Below are 20918 nucleotides of genomic sequence, written 5' to 3' on the forward strand. Positions count from 1 at the left end.
AAGCAAAACAGAGAGGGCTGTGTGGATGTGTGTAGAAACTATCCTACTGCACAAATGTAAACTTCGTGTTCATTTCTCTGTCTGTTTTTCCTTTTTGCCCCCTCCCCCAGCATGCGGCCCCCAGAAAGTTGTCCAGAAGGGAAGGCGGCCCTCAGATTTAAAAAAAAGGTTATCCACCAGAGGCTTGCAGTATGGAGATTGCACAAAAAGCCTCCCCCCCCCCCATGCCTTGGGGTCAAAGGCACCACTAGCAAACCCAACCACTGATAATTTATTTTCACCTGGAAAATGACCTCTCAAGGTTGTTGTGAAGATGAAATGGGGAGGAACAGAACCGTGTACACCACTTTGAGATACTTGGAAGTTAAAGGTGGCATATAAATGTAATAATAATAATAATAATAATAATAATAATAATAATAATAATAATGCATTTCCCCTTTGCAAATGCCTTAACTTTTTGCTAGAAGTGGGGAAATGTTCCCGTGAGCAGTGCTGCTGTGCCATCTACAGGACAAAAGGTGTTAGAACATGGCATTCTTTTCTCTTTCGTCTGTACAAAGCACCTTCGACAATGGGGAAACAGACTAGGAGCCCCTAGATCAGGTGCCCTCTTAGTCCACTCCACAGACAACTCTTCTCAAAGTTTCATCTCTTTGTGAGACCCAAATGTGTCGCTGCCAGGAGTACCGTCAGACTAGACGACCTTCTCGAAACTGGCACCCTCGATATTTTGGACTACAACTCCCAGGATATAGACTTGTTGGTGGGAATTACAGTGCAAAGCGTTTGCAAGACATCAACTTAGTAAGGTTACTGCAAAAAAAAAAAAAAGCATGGGTTTACTCCAATTTTAAAACATCTGCTCTGGCTGCCAGTTCATTTCCAGGCCCAGTTTAAAGTGCTCGTGTTAGATTAAATGACCCAGGCCCCTCCCCTACAGAACCCTCTTGGGTGCTAAGATCAGCAGAGGGTGCCCTCTCAAATATTTCATTTCATTCAGTCATTCCATTTTGATCCCACCTTCTTCTCCAAGGAGTGCTGCAACTGGTCTTCCAACAACCCTGAGAGGTAGGCTAGCCTGAGCAGCAGTGATCAGCCCAAGGTCACCCAGCAAGCTTCCTAGCCAAGTGTGGATTTGAATCCTGACACTCTTAACTACTACAACACACTGGATTGTTTCACTATCCTCAGAAGTTTGGGTCTGGTGACCCCTAAGTCGTGGAACTCCCTCCCGCCAGAGGTGGATCTGGCAGAGCTCCTAGAGGATGATGAAGATACAACTAATTACTGCTTGAGGTGTATGTTCTTAGAAGCCACCTGATTCCTGGGTAAGTTGTTTTGAACTGATTTTAATACTGTTTTGAACTGTGCTTTAATTGTTCTAACCTGCCCTGGGACCTTAGGGGGAAGAAGGGTGAGTAATAAATCATAGCAATAGTATATGGGCATGGCTTAGAAGCTATGCCAGGATGTGGGGCAGAGCAGCAGTGGAAGGCAAACTGGTCTCTTTCCGTTCCAAACATTTTACAATTCCTTTCCCCCTCGAGGGTAAAAACCGAGAGCTGGGGCAAATCTAGTTTCACCTTCCAGACCCAAGTCCTGCAAGTTGAATGCACGTTGCCTCAGGCCTCCCTACAGTCCTAAGGAGTCCCTTTTGACGTCTCCATGCCCCGTGATCTAGCCTGTCGGGTCTCAGATTTGGAGCAAGCCACAGAGGAGCAACACGGCTTGGCACATTGGGCCGCAACTACCCTAAATCCGCCAGAAGGGGCTCTGCGAGGCTGGAGATGGCTCTGGGCTGCCGCACCGTCTGTTTGATAGCTGCGAAGGTTGTACGTGCAGTCTGTGCTGCTGGTGTGCGAAACACAGCCGGCTCAGGACAGGATCACAGCTCCTTTTATAGCAACAGCTGCTCCAGATGCCGGTGCAAAGGAGGGAAATGTCACACTGCAAGCCGGAAAAGGGACCTTTCGTTTACATGTTGTGTTGACCCAACCAAACACCGCCTTGGCATGAGGTTGCAAAAGAGCAATCAGTTTGCCGTTGACAAGGCTGAGGTAGGCAAGGCAGAGGGGCACGTCCTGTTCTTTGCACAACCAGCCGTTGTGCAACACTGGGCGTGTCGTCCTCTGCCTGATCACGGCGCTGCCTTGAGAAGGTGGGTCTGCCAAACACTTCGCTTGCCAGGAGCATCATCCTAGCCCTGCTTAGACACTCTCAGCCCACATACAGGCCCTAAAACATTTGGCTAGTAAACACGGGCCCTTGCTCCCAGGGGCACATGAGTAACTCACTCACACACACCCCTTCCTCTGCAGGATGGAAAATTTGGAAAGCATCTTGGCTCTCAGTCCTGGGAGACTTGCCCCTGCCTTGCTTTATGCCTGGGCTTGGGAGGACAGGATCCTGACTGCAGTTACAAAAACTGAGCCTGCTGAACAGACGCTTCGGCCTTGCAAAATGCAGGGCTTGGAGGTTTGCAGGAGTGTAACAAAAAACCTTTTGCCAAGCTGCCTCTTTAACTGCTCCACACCTAATGTCATACATCAGGCTTGGTTATCTTGGCCTTGAACCAATGGGTATTTTAAATTGAAATAACATGTTTTCATCGCAACGTAAATTTGAAATTCCCCCACTTTCAACCTGAGGTGTCTGTCCTGCTAATATATCCCCCCAATAAGGTGGATACACAATGCAAAAACCTCTCTAAGCTGCTATGAGGTGGGGAATCTATGCAAGGATGAGCCCGAGGATTGGCCTTTACATAATGGAGTTGGTATGGCTTGTACATGCAAGTTTGTAATATGCAGTGAGGTTATGCCTTTTCATACATGGGACTCTACTCAAATAAAAATGGAACTGAATTGGCCTTGAAACGGCATTCTCAGATTCACAGTGCCATTAGTACAGTTTGGGCTAGACAGGAAACTCCTAATCAAACTAACTAACTGGTAGAGATCTCAAGCACACTCAAAATGTGGTCTGCACTTTTTATTTCTGGGCAGGCCACAGAACAGGCTGGTAATTAGCAGCTTCCTAGGAACTTGCATGCCCACTAACGAAGCTTAATAAACCACTTCACAGTCAAGTCTTCCTTGTTCTTTATTGAAAGTCAAGTCTCGCAGTTCTCATCAGCCATAACACCAAGATTACAACCCCCAACTCTAAATAATCTCATAGCACAACAGCACAAAACACAAATTTCAGAGATACACATAGCTTATATATTTGAGATTCAGTCCAATTTTTCCCCCAGTAACTATGTCTACGCTTTATTACCCACCCAAGATGCATGCAGCGCTATGGGAAGACCGCCACTACTTTGATGACCTGGCATTCACAGGCCTCATGAAACGGAGGAAAGAAAACCATGCATGGGAAATTACCAAGCTAGATTTTTTTCACTTTCACACACAAAGGGTTTGAAATGTAATTGACTTTATCTACACCAGCTTTAACCAACCTGCTCTTGCCCTCCAGCTGTTTTTAAACTACAATCCCCATGAGTCCCTGGAGCTGCAGGCACTACCAAGTTGGGTAAAGCTGGGGTAAACAGAATTACAACGTGGAAGAGATTTTACAAGAACACATGACTTTCCACCCTTGTGCCCAGCTCATCAAGCTTTCTCCAGCACAAAGCATGAAATCCCAGTGTGCGGAAGCTGCTCATTTAAGCAAAGAGCCTTAAAAGCAGCACTTATGAATAGTATGGAGAGCATCTTTCTCAGCCTGAGTCTTTGGAGAGCCAGAATACACAACTTGTTTCTGCTGAGGAATATCTAAAGGGATGTTCCCACAGATGTATGAACCAGGTTTTTGTACCAGAAGCCAAGTAAAAAAAAAGTGAAGTGCAACAATCACAGTAGATTCAGTTATTTCAGTGCAAGCAACTGATCAGAATCATCCACTCAAGCTCTTGAAGCATTCCCAACCGACACCCACATTTTAACACAAATTTCTTTATAGCCATAAGCAACTCTTATATACATTCATCCAGCCATTTCTTGAAGTCTTAGAAGTAGATTTGAACAAAAAAGAAGAAGAGAAAGAAGGGTCAGGCTTCACCAAGAGTCAGCAAAAGCCCACTGCTCAGTCGTCTCCAAGGTTCTCAGAAATATAAAACTACTTATGGCAGCCAATTACTACCCTGGCCTTGCCCACAGCGTGGCAAGAGCCACTAAAGTAGTTATTGCATCCAGCAGAAAGTGAGACCAGACAGACAGTTGCAGATGTTTGAATATACATGTTAGATACTAACGATCATGCTCTGCAGGTGTTATTGCATGGTGAGCATTTACAAAAAAATTATGGGAAACACTGTTCCCGATAATTAAGACACCCTTAGTGCAACATATGGAGGTCACTGCCTCCGATACAACACTGTGGTAGGCAAAAACTACCTTGTTCTTTAACATTATGGGAGACACTGCTCCCGATAATGTGACCCAAGTTCTCATGATACATCGCTGTGCTGGAAGTTCTGCACAAGAGCTGCTGTTGAAGTCAAGCACAGCTCAACACAAGCCTCCAATGGTTTGCACCAGGCTAAACACAACCAGGAATCACAGGACTGATAGAAAGCCCAAATGAGGGGGTTCCAGATCTACTGAAGGAAATCCCCATCACATACTGGTTGCACCCAATCAAAGGAAGCTTTTCATTGAAAGGGTCCGGCAGAAGGTGCGTCTCACAGCTTTCGCTCTATCTTCTGAGAGTGAAAAGCAAGAGTAACACTTCCTGGGACTTCCCCTCACCTGCTTGGACTGCATGCTCCAAGAGATGAGACGATGTCCCTACCCTCCGGAATCCCAAATAATCTTCCGAAGGGATGGTGCTGTTGCAGAACACTGAAGGCTTGGTGGCAAAAATTCCAGTTATCATGGTTGGATTGTACTAGCAGATGCTGCTTTATCAAAAACGACAGTATAACTGTCATAATTATGGAAGTCACTGCTTCCGATAATTATATTCTGTAGAAAAAACAAATACCATTTATAGTGAACACTGCCACTGATAAATAAATAAATAAATACCTCGATACCAAAGTCTGCAGAGTCAGTCTCTCAAACAAGTGCTGCAAGTTAAGACTAGGCCAAGAGACTTCTCGTTTACTGAAAAGGCCTCACAGCAAGGGCTTGAGTACAACCAGTCTCCTCGTAGGAGGAACGGTTATCGTTTTAGTTTTTAAATAGTACCCCAGGGCCACTCAAGGTACTATAGCCTTCATTTCTTTGGCGTGGCCTTCCTTAGTACGGAAAGGAGCAAGTCACAGGAGAATTTCACCTGGGACTCCCTCAATTCCTATTGGGAAGGCAAAAGGTTTCATTTTCATTCCCTGCTAGACAGATCTTATGTCAAGGTGTGTTGGCTGTATCCCAGAGGCCAAGGGGTCTATGGAAGAGCTTCTGTACCCAGGGGAGATACTTCCTAATAGGATTAAAGATGTGGGAGCTTTTAGGCTCACAAGACACACAGCAACTTTGTGTTAGAAGAGTCTGGGAGGTCAGGTTGAATTCATAAGAACCCAAGAGCCCTTACAATTCTTATGAGTTCAATGCTGTGGTTGCTTTGTGTGCCTCTCTTGGAAGAAATGCTTTACTCAGCCCAAGATCAGCCCTCTCAAATTTTGGGTTAGAGAGGCCAGCACATTTTAAAAGGTGAATCTACATACATCTATGTTCTCTGGGTCAGGACATTTTAACTTGCTTGGAATTTGCTCAAGTTTCAGCCTGGACAACTAAAAATCCTCTGAAGGCCTAAGGGGACTTTGTTATGTGCTAATGGTTGAAAAGGAAGGGGTTCCCTGTTGCTGTACTTCAGAATTAATGGTAGCTTTCAACTTTCTCAAAACTCATTGTCTGTGTTCCAGATGTCACCAGAAAGGGCATTAGCAGCACTCTGGATTGTCCAGGTTGCCAGAGCAAGCTGGTTCCTGAACAAATCTTCATTGAAGGCGCTCCTATTTGTCTTCAAGAGACCCAAGTGGTCCAGCAACGCCTGGAGAGTATGGGAGCCAGAACCAAAGAAGATGTGCCGGAGAGGAGTGTCTTTTGGAGAGAGGTACGGGGAGAGGAAGCTGTACTCCACCTTAAAAGGAGAGAGAGAGAAACACAAGTGAAAAAGAGGTCTGTGGTCTAAACCACAGAACCTAGGGCTTGCTGATCAGAAGGTCGGCGGTTCGAAACCCGGTGACGGGGTGAGCTCCCATTGCTCGGTCCCTGCTCCTGTCCACCTAGCAGTTCGAAAGCATATCAAAGTGCAAGTAGATAAATAGGTACCACTCGGGCGGGAAGGGAAATGGCGTTTCTGTGCACTGCTCTGGTTCGCCAGAAGCGGCTTAGTCATGCTGGCCACATGACCCGGAAGCTGTACGCCAGCTCCCTCGGCCAATAAAGCAAGATGAGTGCCGCAACCCCAGAGTCGTCCGCGACTGGACCTAATGGTCAGGGGTCCCTTTACCTTTATACTATCGTACTCTAGACAGTTATTCTGGTCTTTGAAGTAAAGATGCATATGTACAGATCCACTAACACAGAGGTTCCCAACATTTGGCCTACCGCCTCCTTTTCAGAAAAGAAATTACTCAGTGCCTCCGCTGGAAATCTACCTTCTTAGGCAAACCAACAGAAAGATGCAGTGACAATTTGTGTTCTTTTATATATCTATATTTCTACCTACATTCTACAACATAAAGAAAGATGATCAATATTAATGGATTCTAGACTACTAGCTGATTAGACCAGAGGGACCATGGTACAGAGTTGACTACTCCTAGCTTATGGTTATCACGGATTTGGGCTCTTAGCCTTGTCACTGTAATTTGCACAGGGATTGATCAGATTCCAACCGGTCATCAGGTTCTTCTGCTATTCACTCCATCAGGGTTTACAAAATCTCTCAGAAAAGGCTCCCTTAAGATTCTCACCCCTTTGGGGAGGAAGGGAAACAACTCACTTTCATGATCCTGTCATTCAAAGCACGACAAGCAGCCTTGTTGGTGAGGTCGGTGTTTCTGATATCTTGTGTCAGGGTGCTTGTAGCTCGGTTGAAGTCTCCACGGGCAACCATCAGCCACTGTTGGCCCAAGCCCATATTCTGCAAGCGAAGACAGTAGGCAAGACTTTTATGCAATATTTGAAATGGGTGGTAAAAGAACAATTTTCTCCCTTATGCTCCTTTAGGAATCCTCCCCTCCTGTGCTGAAACACTACAAGGGCCTTAATCCAGGCTGGAAGTCTTGAATAGCAGCTCTCCTGTTAGGGCCCAAATAAGTACACAATACAACCTACTGTTGGTGGTCCCCACTGATCCACTACAGATGAACATCTATCCCTATAGACATTTGTCCCCATTAACCCTACCCAGTTCAGAAGCATTTACATTGCAAGAAACCACTGCGAACACCACAAGCGCTGGCGCAAGACCAGGCACGCCACTGCAAACCTGAAACAAAAACCCACTTCCCCAGCACCTCTTGGAATTTTGCACTACCTGCATCTCTTTCCGGTACGGAATTATCTTCCCTATAAAGTCACGCAGCTTGTTATTGTAGCTCTCGTAGTCCAGGTACAGTTCGTGGTCATGCGTCATCCTCAGAGCTATACGGCCAGCGATTTCAGCTGCTTTGCGGATTGTATTTTCCGCTTCATAGGGGGCGCTGAAACGCCTCATCAGGTTGTCCAGATTGTCTAATTGGGTGTCAAGGAAGGGATACTCTTTCCCATCCTGCAAGAAGTAAACAGAGTAAGATTCTTTGCCTGGTGCTCCACACTTCCCAAATGGTTTCTCTCATGCATTTGAAATACTTCACATTGTCCTAGCAAGTCTTCCACATTCAGAAGACAGAAAATTGCAGGTTCTTGTAGATGACAGTGGTACCTCGGGTTAAGAACTTAATTCGTTCTGGAGGTCCGTTCTTAACCTGAAACTGTTCTTAACCTGAAGCACCACTTTAGCTAATGGGGCCTCCTGCTGCCGCCGCACTGCCAGAGCACGATTTCTGTTCTCATCATGAAGCAAAGTTCTTAACCCAAGGTACTATTTCTGGGTTAGCGGAGTCTGTAACCTGAAGCGTCTGTAACCTGAAGTGTATGTAACCCAAAGTACCACTGCAAAAGTAAAAAAAGCTGCAGGGGCAGGGTATTTTTATTAGGTCCAACGGCGCGTCACAAAGTACCGAACAATTACTTTTCTTCCTAATTCCTCAGGGTGGCTCTCAACAAACGAGGTCTAGGATGCAAGCCAGTGAAGGGTCAAATTCAGGAGGTGGCTACAACTTGCCTCCATGATTTGGCTTACATTTTAAAATCCGAATGGGCTTTCTGCATAACTGACTGCTCCAGTCAAATTCTCCCAAGAGCAGGTATTGTGCCCTGCTGTGGCCAATAGATAATTTTCAAGAGGTAGCACATAGATGAGCTTGGGCCAGGAAAGCAGAACAGCATTAACCAACTTACATTACAGAACTGGAATGAAATAGATGGTATCCCCGAGTAGGACAGAAAAGGAAAGGCTGCGTCATCAATACGAAATGGGACCCTGCAAAAGGAGAAGTTTTCAGCTGCTGTGCTCAGCATTGAAGAGTCATATACTTCAACTGAGGTTAGAAAAGCCAAACTCAAGGCCCAAGGTCACTGCAAGGTACACATGGCACACAGTTCAGTTTTGCTGAGAGCACATTTCTAGCTTTCGGTAAGAGCCTATTTCTCGCTTTTTGGGTTGCAAAGGTTTGTACAGTTGCACCTTGGTTTTTGAACAGAATGCGTCCTGGAAGTCTGTTTGACTTCCAAAATGTTCGGAAACCCAAGGCACAGCTTCCAATTGCGCAGGTGCACCGGAAACAATTGTGGAAACCCAATCGGACATTTGGCTTCCAAAAAAAGTTCAAAAACCCGAACATTCACTTCCAGGTTTCACTTGCACCAGGTTTGGTACAAGTACCAAAGCATTCGACAACCAAGTTATTGTCATATGCCTGCCCTGTTACCCAAGAAAAAGCACTGGCAAGGTAAGACCAATGTTCTGATGATTTAAATTGACATTTTTTTTATGCCAGATCTCAAGGCAGCCTTGGAGATGGGCAGAAGAAGCAAAACTGATGCCCATCTGCTGCGGATGGAACAAAGCAGGTACTACAGGTCGTTATACTAAGGTTACCAGATATTTTTCAATGAATCTGGGGACACTTTTCAACTTCAATGGATTTTGTATGGGGACTGATTTGTAAATCTGGGGAATGTTCTTAGGAAACGGGGATGTCTGGTAACCTTACGTTATACTACCAGGACCAAAAGGATTTCCCACCACAGCTACCCGTCTGTAACAATACTTACTCTTTTCTGGCCAAAGTGGAACGAAGATCAGTTGACGACACAGTAATCTAAAAGTGAATAAAAGATGCACATTTCAATAAAACCTTCTCCAGATAAAGTACAGTCTTCCACCCCTTCGTCTAAAGCAGTGTTTTTCAACCACTGTTCCGCGGCACACTAGCGTGCCGCGAGATGTTGCCTGGTGTGCCGTGGGAAAAATTGAAAAATTTGAAAGATTTAAAAATAAAGTATTTATAATTTTTCATATTTCTGTTTACTTACTATTTCATAATAAAGTAATTATAAATTACTTTCTTTGTGTTTATTTGATTCCTATTCAAGAGAATTACTTTATATATAGTCAATATAGGCACAGAGTTAATTTTTTTAACATTTTCTAATGGTGGTGTGCCTCGTGATTTTTTCCATGAAACAAGTGTGCATGATGTTGGTTTCTGCTTCCTTCACTGAGCAGCGAAGTGCTTGTCACAAGACAATGTTTACATTCAACAGTCAAGTGCTGTTGGGTTTTCTCACGGGAAAGGAGACTGGATGTGACGTACACTGGTTTCCTGTTTTTCACTGTTCTTTGCAGTTCAGTGGTGTGATTCTCTCCGTGCTTTAGAGGAGAGAGGATGCCTTTCTCTGCTCCGGCAGAGGGAAAATGTTTTTCTGTAAATTACCAGCTTTGAAGTGTAAATAAAGTAATATAGAGCATGTTGGCACGTACTTTTCATCATTCCGCTGTGCACTGGACACTGCTTATCTCCAACAATTGGTTATGGGCCCAGAAAAACGCAGTGTTTTGAGAATGGACTCCAGAAGTCGGGCTCCTGGTAAAGGAACAAAGGAGCAAAGAATTGGAGTGCCGGCAAAGGATCGGAATGCAGAGGGCCGGATCGGACGATATCTCTGCGCGTCAAGATGATTTGATGAGGTATGTGCTACAGCTCCGGGCAGCCTGCCAGCTTCTAATTAATGGCTTTATGGCTGGACTTTGAACTTTTATAGCCGGTTTTGCCGTGGCACAGGCAAAAGGCTAGAAGGATAACTTTTTCCTATGCTGGGGGAAATCGAAAGTAAAGCAGCTGCAGCAGTGTCGCAGCATGAATTTAAGACAGCAGAGAGAACTTTCACTTTTGAACTTGCCTTTGGAATGCGGTTTGAAGCAGCTGCAGATAAGCAAAGCAGTTAAGCAGAAAGGCACAGGCTCACAGGCAGAGGCTGGAAATCGAAAGTACTTTTGAATTTGCTTTTGGAATGAAGCAGCACAGACACAGCTTGTATGAAGCAGCCTGATCTAAAGCAGCAGAGATGACGCAGAAGGCTAATGCCATAGTCATGATGGCTAGCTGCAGAAGGCTGGATGAGGCAAGTGGGGAATCTGATGCCAATCAGCCACATGCTCAGCTCAGAGTAGCCTGTGATACTGCCATGATTCAGAATGAAGCAGACCGCCAGGGTGATAGCTGCATGGGCAAGGGGGAGTCTTCACAGACGTCATCCCATAGTGCAGTGGAACCACCAGATGGCGCCAAAGCTTTGAAGGCAGTGAAATGCTACACGTGTGGACGTCTAGGCCATATGAAGAGGGAATGCAGATATCCCAGGGCCAAGACAGAGCAGCGCAGCGAAAGCTCATCGCGTGGAAAAGGCCGAGGCAAAGGCAAAGGTCCGGTGTCCAGGACAACGCAGCACAAGGCAATGGTCTCACGCTTCACTCCAAAGGTTGCAGAGGTCCAGAAGACGTCTAGATCTTTCTTCGTTGTTGATTCAGCTGCAACGCATCACATGTGCAACGATAAGCGACTGTTCGTGTCTTTTACACCGCAGGAAGGTGCGATTCACCAGGCGGATGACCACACAATCCCCAGTAAAGGCTACGGAACTGTTGTTCTTCACAGTTTGGACTTATCGATACAGGATGTGCTTTATGTGCCACATGCCAAGCATAATCTGCTCAGCGTTGGACAGCTGAATGAGCGGAAAATTGACGTTTCCTTTAAGAACAAAAGGTGCATCATCACAAAGAAAAATGATTATGTATTGCATGCTGAATATGTTGATCGTTTGTATGTTTTGTATTTTGATGATGTTGTGCAGGATGACACTTGTTGCATTGCAGGTTCTAACAAAAGTTTGCATGCAGAATGTATTCATGATTTTCATCGAAAATTTGGTCATTTGCATTTTGAGGCAGTATCTAAAATGCCTGCCTTGGTTGAAGGTATGACTATTAAACCCTGCAGGTACCACATGAAGTGCAAGGCATGCGCAGCAAACAAGGTAAAAATGGCTGCGAAAGGTAAGGTGTCTAGTAGGCAAGCTACAGAACCATACCAGGTTGTTCATGCTGATTTGGTTGGACCACTAGCGCCCTCTTTGGGTGGAAACAGGTACTTCATGGTTCTTATTGATGCATTTTCCAGGTATATTTATGTGTACAATCTCAAGCAGAAATCAGAGGCTTTTCCTAGGTTCAAGGAATTCTGTGCTTGGTTGGAAAATGTGCATGATAAGAAGATAAAAATTCTTTTCACTGATCGCGGGGGAGAATTCACTTCTCAGCAGTTTGAAGCTTTTCTGACTGAGAAAGGAATTCAACACGATTTGTCTAGTCCTCGCTCGCCATGGCAGAATGGACTTGCGGAACGAGCAAATCAGACATTGCTTCAAGGGTTAAAAACCTTGCTGCATGATGCCAATCTTCCAGAGAGTTATTGGGCCGAAGCTCTCTCATGTTTCACTTACAGTTATAATCGCAGGTTATCTTCAGCGATTGGTTGTACCCCCTATGAGAGGATGTTTGGCAAGAAGCCATACATCAAACACATGAAAATTTTTGGTTCTGACATGTGGGTTCACTCACCACAAAGCTCCAAGTTAGACAAGCGTGGATTGCATGGTATCTTTCTAGGTTATCAGAAAGGGTCTTACAGAATAATGATGACTGACTCTAAGGAAATTAAGCTCACAAGAAGTGTTGAGTACAATGCCAAGTGGGGGGAGAATGTGGGAATTTTCCAATGTTATCCTGATGACAGTGATGAAACTGAGGATAGTCAAAAGCAACCGCAACAACCCACACCCACTGATGAAGGTTCTGATTCTGAGTCTGAAACTGAATCGGGTGATTCAGAGGATTTCAAGAGTGCGAAAGCCTCTATGCGACCCTCTGAAAGCTCTGATCAAGAATTGGAGGAACCATTGTTCACAATAGGTCACTTTTCTCCTAAGAAGGAAGAGGAGAGTATTGAAGACTTAAGGCTAATTCGTAGGTCACAGAGAGCAACAAAAGGCAGACCTCCAAAGAGATTTGCTGATGAGTTTGCTAAGATAGCAGTAACAGCTGTTAAAAGCTCCAAGAAGGTGTTTGAACCTTCAAGTTTCCAAGAAATCCAGGATTTGGATTCAAAGGAAGCTGAGCCATGGTTAAATGCCATGAAGGCTGAGCTTGATTCCTTGGAAAGGAACAAAACATGGGACCTTGTTCCAGTAGTTCCAGGAATGAAACTGCTTGGAAGCAAATGGGTCTTCAAAGCGAAGACTGATCAAAATGGCAAGATAGTCAGACACAAAGCCAGATTGGTAGCCAGAGGTTTTGCACAGGTACCAGGTGAAGACTATCACGAGACCTACTCACCCACCGTGAGGTATGAGAGCATTAGGCTTATGCTCAAGCTAGCTGCAGAAGAGAATCTACACATTAGTCACCATGATGTGAATACAGCTTTTCTGTACGGATCTCTAGATGAATCACTTTATATGCTTCCACCTGATGGCGTACAGGTAAAACAGGGATTTGTTTGTGCTCTGAAGAAGTCCCTTTATGGTCTCAAACAAAGTGCACGGTGTTGGCACACAAAACTCACTGAAGTATTGTTTTCTCTAGGTTTTAAGCAAGGGAAAGCTGATCCATGTGTATTTGTCAAAGAGGAGGGGCAAAAGAAACTGTATTGTTTGTTTTATGTTGATGATCTTTTATTCTTTTGGGAAGATGTCACAATGTACAATAACGCCCTAGCTCAATTGAAAGAGCACTTTGACATAAAAGATCTTGGTGAGGTAAACAACTACCTATCTCTGGAAATAGAGAGAGATCAAGATGGTAACATTCTAGTACACCAGTCACGTAAAATTGCTGATGTGTTAAGCAAACTAAACCTGATGGATGCTAACCCTGTAGACACACCGATGACAACAGGTTATCAGGTAGATGACACTGAAGAAGCATTTTCTGATACTACACTGTACAGAAGTGTGCTAGGCAAGCTAAACTTCATTGCCAGATGTTCAAGACCTGACATTGCTGTTAGCTGTAATTTGCTAAGCAGACAAGTCAACAATCCTACTGTTAAGGATTGGAAAGCTCTGAAACGCATAGCGCGGTATTTGAAAGGCACTATGCATTACAGACTGAGATTTAACAATCAGAAGTCTGGTGGTCTTGAGATATTTGCAGATGCAAGTTTTGGAAGTGACACCACAGACAGGAAAAGTACGTCTGGAGTTTGCTATAAGTACAATCAGGGTCTATTTGATTGGTCATGCAAGAAGCAAACAACAGTTAGCTTAAGTACTTGTGAAGCTGAACTGAATGCACTGTCTTATTCACTTAAGGATTGTGAATGGTTGTTACAATTGTGCAAAGACATGAAAATTCCTGTCAAATGTCCAATCCAGGTTTACCAGGACAACAAAGCATGTTTGGCTTTGCTGAATTCTGAAGGTTGTAAGCAAAGCACGAAGCACTTGCAATTGAAGTTGCAACATGCTAGGGAACGTATTCAAAAGGGACTCGTAACGGTGTCCTATATGCCAGGTAGTGAAATCCCTGCTGATGTATTGTCCAAGATTGTATCGAGGGATCAACACTGTACCTATGTGCAGAAGTTGGGTTTGTACTGATATTGTACGAACACGCTGCCCAGTGATGTTCACAGAAAGGGGGAGGATGTTGGTTTCTGCTTCCTTCACTGAGCAGCGAAGTGCTTGTCACAAGACAATGTTTACATTCAACAGTCAAGTGCTGTTGGGTTTTCTCACGGGAAAGGAGACTGGATGTGACGTACACTGGTTTCCTGTTTTTCACTGTTCTTTGCAGTTCAGTGGTGTGATTCTCTCCGTGCTTTAGAGGAGAGAGGATGCCTTTCTCTGCTCCGGCAGAGGGAAAATGTTTTTCTGTAAATTACCAGCTTTGAAGTGTAAATAAAGTAATATAGAGCATGTTGGCACGTACTTTTCATCATTCCGCTGTGCACTGGACACTGCTTATCTCCAACACATTTGCCCAAAAAAGGTTGAAAAACACTGGTCTAAAGACTCTAGTGTTCTGCAAAATTCTGAGGGATGCTTTGTTATCAACAGGTATTCCCAGCCACTTTTGCCATCAAAGAGCTTGAGGTAGCAAGACTCATACATATGGCTGTGGAGTGTTTCTCAAGCTTTTGATGAAGACCCTCTGCGCGGGGGAACAGAACATGGCCCCAGTACCAAGTTTATGGTTCAGCTTCTCCAGGTCACTGCCTGGAACTTTCAAGAGACGATACTCACCCCTGTGACTGCATCTTCCAACAACCTTTTCAACATGGGGCTGGCAGAGAACCTGAAGTCCTTCGAGCCTGTGGGGTACAATTTAAAAGTGTTAGTTCAAGGGCTACTGAGATGGACTGATGATCTGCAGTGCAGCTATGGACTGTGGCTATACATATTCACTTCCATTTTAGTTTCAACGAAGTACATCATCATTATCAGCCTTTGGGATGGAGAGGTGGTGTTTACCTGCAAGCACTAGTTACAGTGGTGCCCCGCAAGACGAATGCCTCGCAAGACGGAAAACCCGCTAGACGAAAGGGTTTTCCATTTTGGAGGTGCTTCGCAAAACGAATTTCCTATGGGCTTGCTTCGCAAGACGAAAATGTCTTGCGAGTTCCTGCGGGGTCCGCCCCTTTTTCCCAAGCCGCTAAGCCGCTTATCAGCTGAACCGCTAAGCCGCTTAACAGCTGATCCGCTAAGCAGCTTATCAGCTGATCCGCTAAGCCGCTGATCCGCTAAGCCCGCTAATAGCGCTAATCCACTAATGGGTTTGCTTCGCAAGACAAAAAAACCGCAAGACGAAGAGACTCGTGGAACGGATTCTTTTCGTCTTGCGAGGCACCACTGTACATACCTCAGGTGCAAGGAAGCTGAGCTTTTTCCTTTTTGCAAAAAACTAAGAAACAAGGACACTAAATGCTTCTCAACTAATACCTTAAGGAAGTAAGGAGGGTGCAACTCTGATGTGACTGTAAGGTTCATGTCCCACAATATTTTTGCATGATGCTCCCATAATAATGAGGTTGTAGCAGGAGCATTTGTAGGTTTTCATCTTACAACTTCCAATGCCTTTTCCACCTACATTTTCTCTACATGGGGTGCTGGATTAGATGGGACACTGGCCTGATCCAGCAGACTCTTCTTAGGCTCTTATGGAAGTTAGATCTATGGAACAGTTAAAGGCCACAGCCCCTACCCCAAGTGGCTGAATTTCAGTAAATCAAAGTGGCAAAGATCTCCAAGGGAAGTTTAGCCTCAAAGTGCATTTTTAGTCCAAGGAGCAAAAGAAACCAAGAGTTTAGTGCCCTCAGTCTTTTGCGCCAGTCTAGTCTAGAAAATGACCAGGATTGTTTATTTTTTATGTGTAACGCAAACACACTCACCCTTCTTAAGATTGTTTTGGACTAATCTGTTGTACACATTTATCCAGTTTATATTATCCAACTTAATCATCAAATCACATTTACAGTATTAAATTTACAGGGAACGCCCTCTATCACATGCAATCTTTAATGACAGTTACCCGAAACCGCTGCATCCAAGTTGATATACGCAACCGCCTTCATATGGAGAGATGAGGAATAGCCCTGAAGAGAGTAAAGGAACAGCAGCAATTAGCTATTTGCGTGATTTGGCTGTTCTGAACTGACCAATACATTGGAGCCGAACTTACCTCCAGCCATTCTGTGGCACCAACAGCTCCAAAGGCTCCAGCACTCCAACTGGCAAACACAATACTCCGGCGGGGCTTGTACCCATCTGCAAAGAGGAGAGGGGACAACTACTGTATCCAGCTCTAGATTCATGCCGAAGAATCCCTTTTGTAGATGCTCAGTGCCAATCTCCTTACCAAGTTTCACGATGTCAGAGAGTGCTTTGGCAAGCTGCAGAAGCAGGCTGGTTCCTACACCAGCCTTTACGACTCCAGGCCCCCAGGAATCACGCTGGGCTCCAATGACTACATACCGATCTACAAGACAGGGATCAACCGTTAGAGCCTCTATCAGAATCGCAGGATGGAGAACTAAGGGTATGCTTAACACACACTGTGTTATAGTGCACACCAGCTCCTTGCAACTAAGTCAGCTGAAGACTTGGGGACTAGCCAATGCCATTATCCTAGTATATTATGCAGCTCAACCTTCTTCTGCTCAACAGCACCAAACTGCAATGTGTGGATGCGTTTCAGTATCTCTTAGCCACCTATTTCACTACCAAACAGGCATAATGCATTCATTGGAGCATCTTGCTAGGCTGCTTCATGTTAGCCACCTTGCAGTATTTCCATTACAGGTATCATCACCCTGTGAGTCTGGAACGTGCTCTGTTATTGAATACAGGCTGGGCAAGCAGCCTGGCATGCTGCCCACACAGCATCTCTGTAGATCATTTGCAGAGTAGGCCAAATGCCCATCAAGATCCCTCCCAACGCCATGAGGGAGCTCTGAATCACGAAATGGTAAGGAATGAAGTAAGGGACACCAATCCTTCCCTTTTACATCTGCAAGAGATTGGCAAAGCTTTTACCTTGATCCTCAAAGCCTTTGATCACACCAAAGATGTTTAGGATTTTCTTTTCCACAAGCTCATTGTTCACCCGCAGCGTCACACTTCTTCCATGAGAATCTGACCGAAGCTTGTAATCACCAAGATTTCCTTTCCATGAATCTGGACAGTCTGCCGTATTCATAGCGCTGAAAAGAGGGAAAACTAGTTATTGGAAGCACACAGCGCCTCCTACCAAGGTCCTCCTGAAATGACAGTCCTAATAGCCAAATTCTGGACTCTTGGTGATTTAAATCACAAAAGGAATTCAGCAAGCAGCTTTACTGGGCCTAACACACTGTTTATTTCTACATTGGTGCCTCGCAAGACGAAATTAATCCGTTCCATGAGGCTCTTCGTATAGCGGTTTTTTCGTCTTGCGAAGCAAGCCCATTGACAGCTTAGCGGATTAGCGCCATTAGCGGTTTTTAGCGGCTTATCAGCTTAGAGGATCAGCTGATAAGCGGCTTAGTTGCTTAGAAAAAGGGGGGGAACCTGCAGGAACTCGCAAGACATTTTCGTCTTGCGAAGCAAGCCCATAGGGAAATTCGTTTTGCGAAGCGCCTCCAAAACGGAAAACCCTTTCGTCTAGCGGGTTTTCCGTCTTGCGAGGCGTTCGTCTTGCGGGGCACCACTGTACTGGTAGAGGTAACCAGAGATAGCTCCTAGAAAGCACAAAACTTCCTCAGATCACAGTCAGCAGCTTTAGACAATAGGGAGGCACCTACTTCCAACCAGCGACAGAGCATTGCAGCTTCTGCCCAGCAGAGTGCAAAGAGTAACTTGTCAGGAAGGAGGCTGTCCCTCTCCTCCAAATGCTGCTATGTTGTAGGAATTCCTAGCTGGGAATATGTGGCATTGCTATCATTCAGGTGCCAGGCAACCACATTTTTGCCAGGCATTACAGCAGCTTTAATCCAGTAAACTTCCATCTGTTTTTGAAAGTGAGGGGTTTGGGGGGGGGGCGGCTGCTCTGATTTGGGTTTTTTAAAAACGGCATATCACCCTTAAATCTGGTAACAGTAGCTCTTGAGAAAGGGTACTGACTCTATCATTAGCTTGAAGGGAGAGTTTGTTTACCTGAATATTTTTTCTGCAGCAGAGCTTGAAATGGTTTGTACTGGAATGCGTGGGAGGCCTGAGGATTCAACTGGAGGAAACTGAGTATGGTTGAAAGACGGAAATCCAGGAGTAAAAGGGTCTCCTGTCCCAAGGTGAGCCTGCCAAGGCAAAATCCAAGAATTATATGAAAAATGGAGACCAAAAAGCAGTTCAAACAGGTCTATTTCAAGGCATTCACAAGTTAAAAGGGTGGGATTATGCCTCTGTTTGCTCAAGAGGAAGCTATTTGTCTTTGACTTTCATTTGCTGTGCTAAGCAGGCTCCAGAATCCATCTAGGAAGCCTGCAGAAGAGGCACCCACATTCACCCAAGGAGGTATAGGAAACCACTCACATGTCCAAATTGCGAATAGCTCTCTCCAAGGGGCGCATAGTCAAATGGATCTGGATATATCAAAACTCCTACAGCACCCATCTTCTTGGCATTTGCCACCTAGGAGGGGGTGTTTAGCATATTTATTAGCAGGTTTATTTAGCATATTTATTAGCCAAAGAAAACAGTAAAATATTAAATGGAACTGGTCAATTAGTAGAGCCATTCCACCAATGCCCAGTATCTATAAAAGCTCTACAGCCCACCATGTAGTCATTTTTCCATGCTTTTGTCCATTCACAACCACAGTGGCACATATGCTTTTATTGAGTAGTGGCCAGACCGTTTTTTTGCAGAGCACAAGAATGACCTGGGAAGCACCAGGTAGATCATAGAGTTCAATTTGGCTCAGGGGATGGTGTCTGTTGCATGTCCATTCTGGAGACAGTGCCAGCTCGTGAGTCCTGAGCATCCGTGACACGTGCAAAAGAGATGGGAGTTGAACAGGGAACTGGAAGAGCCACCACGGGCTCCCTACAAATTCCTTTATCATGCAGCATCTTTACTGGTCCTGTCTTAAGAGAAGAAAACTTACTTTTTCAGAAAAAGCAATTTTTCCAGCTCTCACAAGGATCACTGTTCCAGTTAAGTTGACATTTTTCTGCAGCAGTAGATAGAAGTCTTCATTGCGCCCATAGTTGGCATAAACCGGTTTTCCCTATAAAAGAGCAATTAAGTGGCAAACTAATCTTGCTGCACCTCCTTTCAACCAGACCACAAGATTTCACATTGGAGACACCTTCCTGAGCTACGATGAAGAACGGTTCCTGTTTCATCCCCAGAGATCTTAAAGCATCTCAGGCAGCATGACTGAGAAAATGTAGCCAACCAATTGACTAAGCAGAGCATAAGGTCCAACCCCTGGCCCAACAGAAAGAGTAACAGTGTGCTTGGAATATTTCCTAAGGCCTGGAGACCTTGCTTGATTGTATCCACTTCTTGACGTGAGTTAGGACTAGTGTTCTACACGCTACACATGCCCACTGACTTATATAGGCGACATTAAAGATTAAGTTTTGTTTTCAGGTAACACACCGAGTTAAGTCTGGACCAGTGTTTCCCAAACCGTTTTTTGGGCTATGTCCCACCTAAACATCTCTAAAATCCTGATGCCCGCCACCCAACATATAATTCTTATTATTCAAAAAGTGAATGGTTCACGTGGAGGAAGCCTAAAAGGCCATTAACTGTAAATAACTCATTCTCGAATTGCCCTTCTTTAAAAATCAAACTGCCCCCCTGTAGGGCATGTGCCCCACATTGGGAGCCATGGGTCTGGACCAGGCACCCCCAACCTGTGGCCCTCCAGATGTTTTGGCCTACAACTCCCATGATCCCTAGGTAACAGGACCAGTGGTCAGGGATGATGGGAATTGTAGTCCAAAACATCTGGCGGGCCAAAGGTTGGGGATGCCTGGTCTAGACCATTGCAAACCAGCTTACTGGCCAAAGCAAGTTTTACTTAATGTACAAACTAGCATGCCACTATGTTGAAAGCAGAACTTCAGGTACCTAACAAGCCAAGCCAACTTACAGAAACCTCTGTACTTTCACTGTATGCTACGTAAGCTTGAGGAGTCTCCAAAGTTTCACGTGGCTGTTCCAGGTAAACTACATTCGGAGATCTAAGAAAGAAGAATAACAGCAGTCAATCAGAGCGTTAACACAGAATTTTAAAATGTTTTTGGTCCCAGTTACACAACTAAGGGCTGCACATATCCTGGACCATCTAACTATCACTCTTTGGGGAGCTTTGAAATGCAAGCCTGTGCTAGTTTTTACTGGTTACAGCTAACCTTGTAACCACTACCCTAGGACCAGGAGGACAACAGCAGAAATCACAGCCTTAAGATCAAATTGAACCCGGACCTTACTAGACAGGAAGCCTGTTCTTTTCTAATATGTGAATATTCACTTCCTGTATTTTGGCTTTCCACATTGGGTTAATTCTCAGAAGATCTGCCAACCAAGTTATACTGCAGACACCTTGTTGACAGCTTCATATAGAATCAGCTCTAACGTTTGAGACCGACCAGAGGAGCTCTGATATGAAGAACTGAAGAAGCACATACCCTGGGGTCTGCAGCCTGACGTAGTGCTCATCATTCCAGACTTTATCCAACTTGGATTTCTCAAACTCTTGATGAATGATATTGGCTAGGTTCTCATCTCCTGGACTGCCAGCATCTTTCTGACCAAACCTGAACACAGAGGTATTCCAGTTAAATTATGTTTCCAGAAGCCAAGCAT

The 20918-nt window shown here is 44.9% G+C and overlaps 1 protein-coding gene across 3 annotated transcripts in view; it reads right to left on the reverse strand.

Moving 5' to 3' along the window:
* Nucleotides 1–3089: 3089 nt before the first annotated feature.
* Nucleotides 3090–20918, reverse strand: part of TFRC (transferrin receptor) — a 28418-nt gene continuing 10589 nt past the window's right edge. For all 3 annotated transcript variants that reach the window (XM_083739436.1, XM_083739438.1, XM_083739437.1), the window contains 15 exons: nt 20741–20869; nt 20203–20293; nt 19204–19326; nt 18630–18728; nt 18255–18394; nt 17157–17323; nt 16480–16599; nt 16303–16388; nt 16153–16216; nt 14868–14935; nt 9336–9382; nt 8460–8541; nt 7495–7728; nt 6958–7098; nt 3090–6090 (listed from right to left, as the gene is read on the reverse strand). In XM_083739436.1, coding sequence (XP_083595562.1) covers nt 5848–6090; nt 6958–7098; nt 7495–7728; nt 8460–8541; nt 9336–9382; nt 14868–14935; nt 16153–16216; nt 16303–16388; nt 16480–16599; nt 17157–17323; nt 18255–18394; nt 18630–18728; nt 19204–19326; nt 20203–20293; nt 20741–20869 — 1834 coding nt within the window. In that variant the 3' untranslated portion in view covers nt 3090–5847. The remainder of the gene's footprint in view (nt 6091–6957; nt 7099–7494; nt 7729–8459; nt 8542–9335; nt 9383–14867; nt 14936–16152; nt 16217–16302; nt 16389–16479; nt 16600–17156; nt 17324–18254; nt 18395–18629; nt 18729–19203; nt 19327–20202; nt 20294–20740; nt 20870–20918) is intronic.

This window comes from Podarcis gaigeae (genome assembly GCF_964106915.1).
Source record: "Podarcis gaigeae genome assembly, chromosome: 5".
Classification (NCBI taxonomy): Eukaryota; Metazoa; Chordata; class Lepidosauria; order Squamata; family Lacertidae; genus Podarcis; species Podarcis gaigeae.